At 37.7% G+C, this 2,153-nt stretch overlaps 1 protein-coding gene across 2 annotated transcripts in view; it reads right to left on the bottom strand.

Annotated features, from left to right (window-relative positions):
- Nucleotides 1–747: 747 nt before the first annotated feature.
- LOC109244733 (50S ribosomal protein L3-2, chloroplastic-like) overlaps nucleotides 748–2,153 on the bottom strand; it is a gene marked incomplete at its 3' end in the record, with an annotated part of 2,169 nt that continues 763 nt past the window's right edge. For both annotated transcript variants that reach the window (XM_019411871.1, XM_019411872.1), the window contains 3 exon segments: nucleotides 748–862; nucleotides 1,190–1,294; nucleotides 1,581–1,790. In XM_019411871.1, the coding sequence (XP_019267416.1) occupies nucleotides 748–862; nucleotides 1,190–1,294; nucleotides 1,581–1,790 (430 nt within the window).

The raw sequence follows: 2,153 nt of genomic DNA, 5'->3' as shown, positions 1-2,153 counted from the left end.
GGGATTACAATGTTGATTGCTGATGTTACACTGCACTAGCTCTCTCTCTCTCTCTCTCCATCTCTTATTTTTTTTATTTTGATAAATTACCAACTCTTTTAGTCAAATTGAGTTTGAACGCATAGAATTTCATCTGAACGATTGCACAAGAAAGAGAATTATAATCAAATTATGAGTACAATGTGATAACTCTCATACCTACTTGTTTCAAGTTTAAAAAGAAACGAAAAGGGTTTCAAATTCTTGCCTGGCCTTTGACCCACATCAAGTTTCTGGCAGGATCAATCTTGTAGACCCAAACATTTTTAACAGTTCGTTGCACTCCACCCATGCGCCCAGGCATCTTTCTCCCTTTAAATACCTTTAAAGGAAAAAATACAAATTAAGCAGAAGCTCGTAACATTAACTAGATTCCACGACAGCACTATCCAAAAGCAACTGTTCGTTTACTTCAAATCAAATATTTAGCAAAATGAGCAGCTAATTNGGTGGGTGGTGGTGGTGGGGGCGGGGGGGGGAGTAATGTTGATTGCCCACGTTACAGTACCAACTATCGCTCTCTCTTTACCTCTCTCTTCTTTTCTGAATAAGTTACAACTCTTAGTCAATATGAGTTAGAATGCATAGAATTTCATCTGAAAGATTGCACAAGAAAGAGAATTATATTTAAATAATGCATACGGGAGGATAACTCTCATATCCACTTGTTTCAAGTTTAAAGAAAACGAGAAAGAGTTTCAAATCTTGCCTGGCCTTTGACCCACATCAAGTTTCTGGCAGGATCAATCTTGTAGACCCAAACATTTTTAACAGTTCGTTGCACTCCACCCATGCGCCCAGGCATCTTTCTCCCTTTAAATACCTTTAAAGAAATAAATACAAATGTAAGCAGAAGCTTGTCACATTAACTAGATTCCACGACAGCATTATCCAAAAGCAATTGTTCATTTACTTCAAATAAACCAGTTAGCCAAATTAGCTAATCAAGGGTATCAAATGCAATTTGGCAATGTAAGTTCTCTGCCCCAGATGAGAGGTTAAAGCTCCAAACTAATTTAAAGTGTCACAGGCTTTTGAGCATTCTTTAGACCAAATGAGGCGTGTAGCAAGTGCCAACTTATTTAATTGTAAAAATAAAACTTAAGCACCGTAAATTACTAAATAAAATTGAAGAAAAGGTAATACCTACCTTTCCTGGAGCATCTCTTTGACCTGTAGAACCAATACTTCTGTGGGATAATGAAGCACCATGTGATGCAGGCATACCTTTAAACCCCCATCTTTTCATCCCACCCTGCACATGAAATTTCCCATCTTTAGTACAGTTCATACAACGAGATACACCCTCCAATAGCGAGACAACAATGACAGTTCAAATTGCATAATAAGAGGTGGAACAGAAAGTAGAAAGGTGGAATTTTGTTCCACAAACAAAAAAATCTTTCTACGATTAGCTAATGCTTAGAGAGTTCATATCCAAAACATTAATATCCTATAGTGAAGTGAGGAAGTCCATAACAGGCAAAGAGCAATAGAAAACGACTAATCAAACAATAAACACAATCAAGATTACTCCACACCTGAAAGCCTTTCCCTCTTGTAATTCCAGTAACATCCACATACTGGCCCGGAACAAAATGGCGGACGCTGATGCTCGTTCCACTAGGAAGAAGTGCATCTTCTGTAACAGGAAATTCCTTTAGCTTTCTCTTCATGGGCACACCTTGTGCTCTAAAATGACCTACTTCAGGTTTTGTCAAATGCTTCTCCTTTTTGTGAGCACATCCAACCTAACTACCAGCAAAATAAAGATCAATTGAACTACACCAAAGCGTAAGGAATTCATATAGTCCTCAATGTCATTTATTCAACAAGTTTCTTTTATTTATTACGTTCTGGTCGATTAGTAAAGAACTTATTCAACCAATATTAATTGTAAAAGCCACCAGAATATCTATTTCAGGCTTGAAAACCCATTCACAAAGTTGTCACAACGATTACAATGACAGGTTACACTGACAAAATATTTCTTATTCTAGTTTTCTTTTTTTTTTTTTTTTTGGGGGGGGGGGGGGGGGGTAGGGGGGGGGGTGGGTTGGGGGTAGGTAGGGAGGCGATTCCTTTCGTATATATTTAGTAATTTTAGTTTCTAG

The sequence above is a fragment of the Nicotiana attenuata genome, unplaced genomic scaffold (genome assembly GCF_001879085.1).
Source record: "Nicotiana attenuata strain UT unplaced genomic scaffold, NIATTr2, whole genome shotgun sequence".
Classification (NCBI taxonomy): Eukaryota; Viridiplantae; Streptophyta; class Magnoliopsida; order Solanales; family Solanaceae; genus Nicotiana; species Nicotiana attenuata.
Note: the sequence above shows the minus strand (reverse complement) of the source record. Positions and strands in the feature narration are given on the sequence as shown.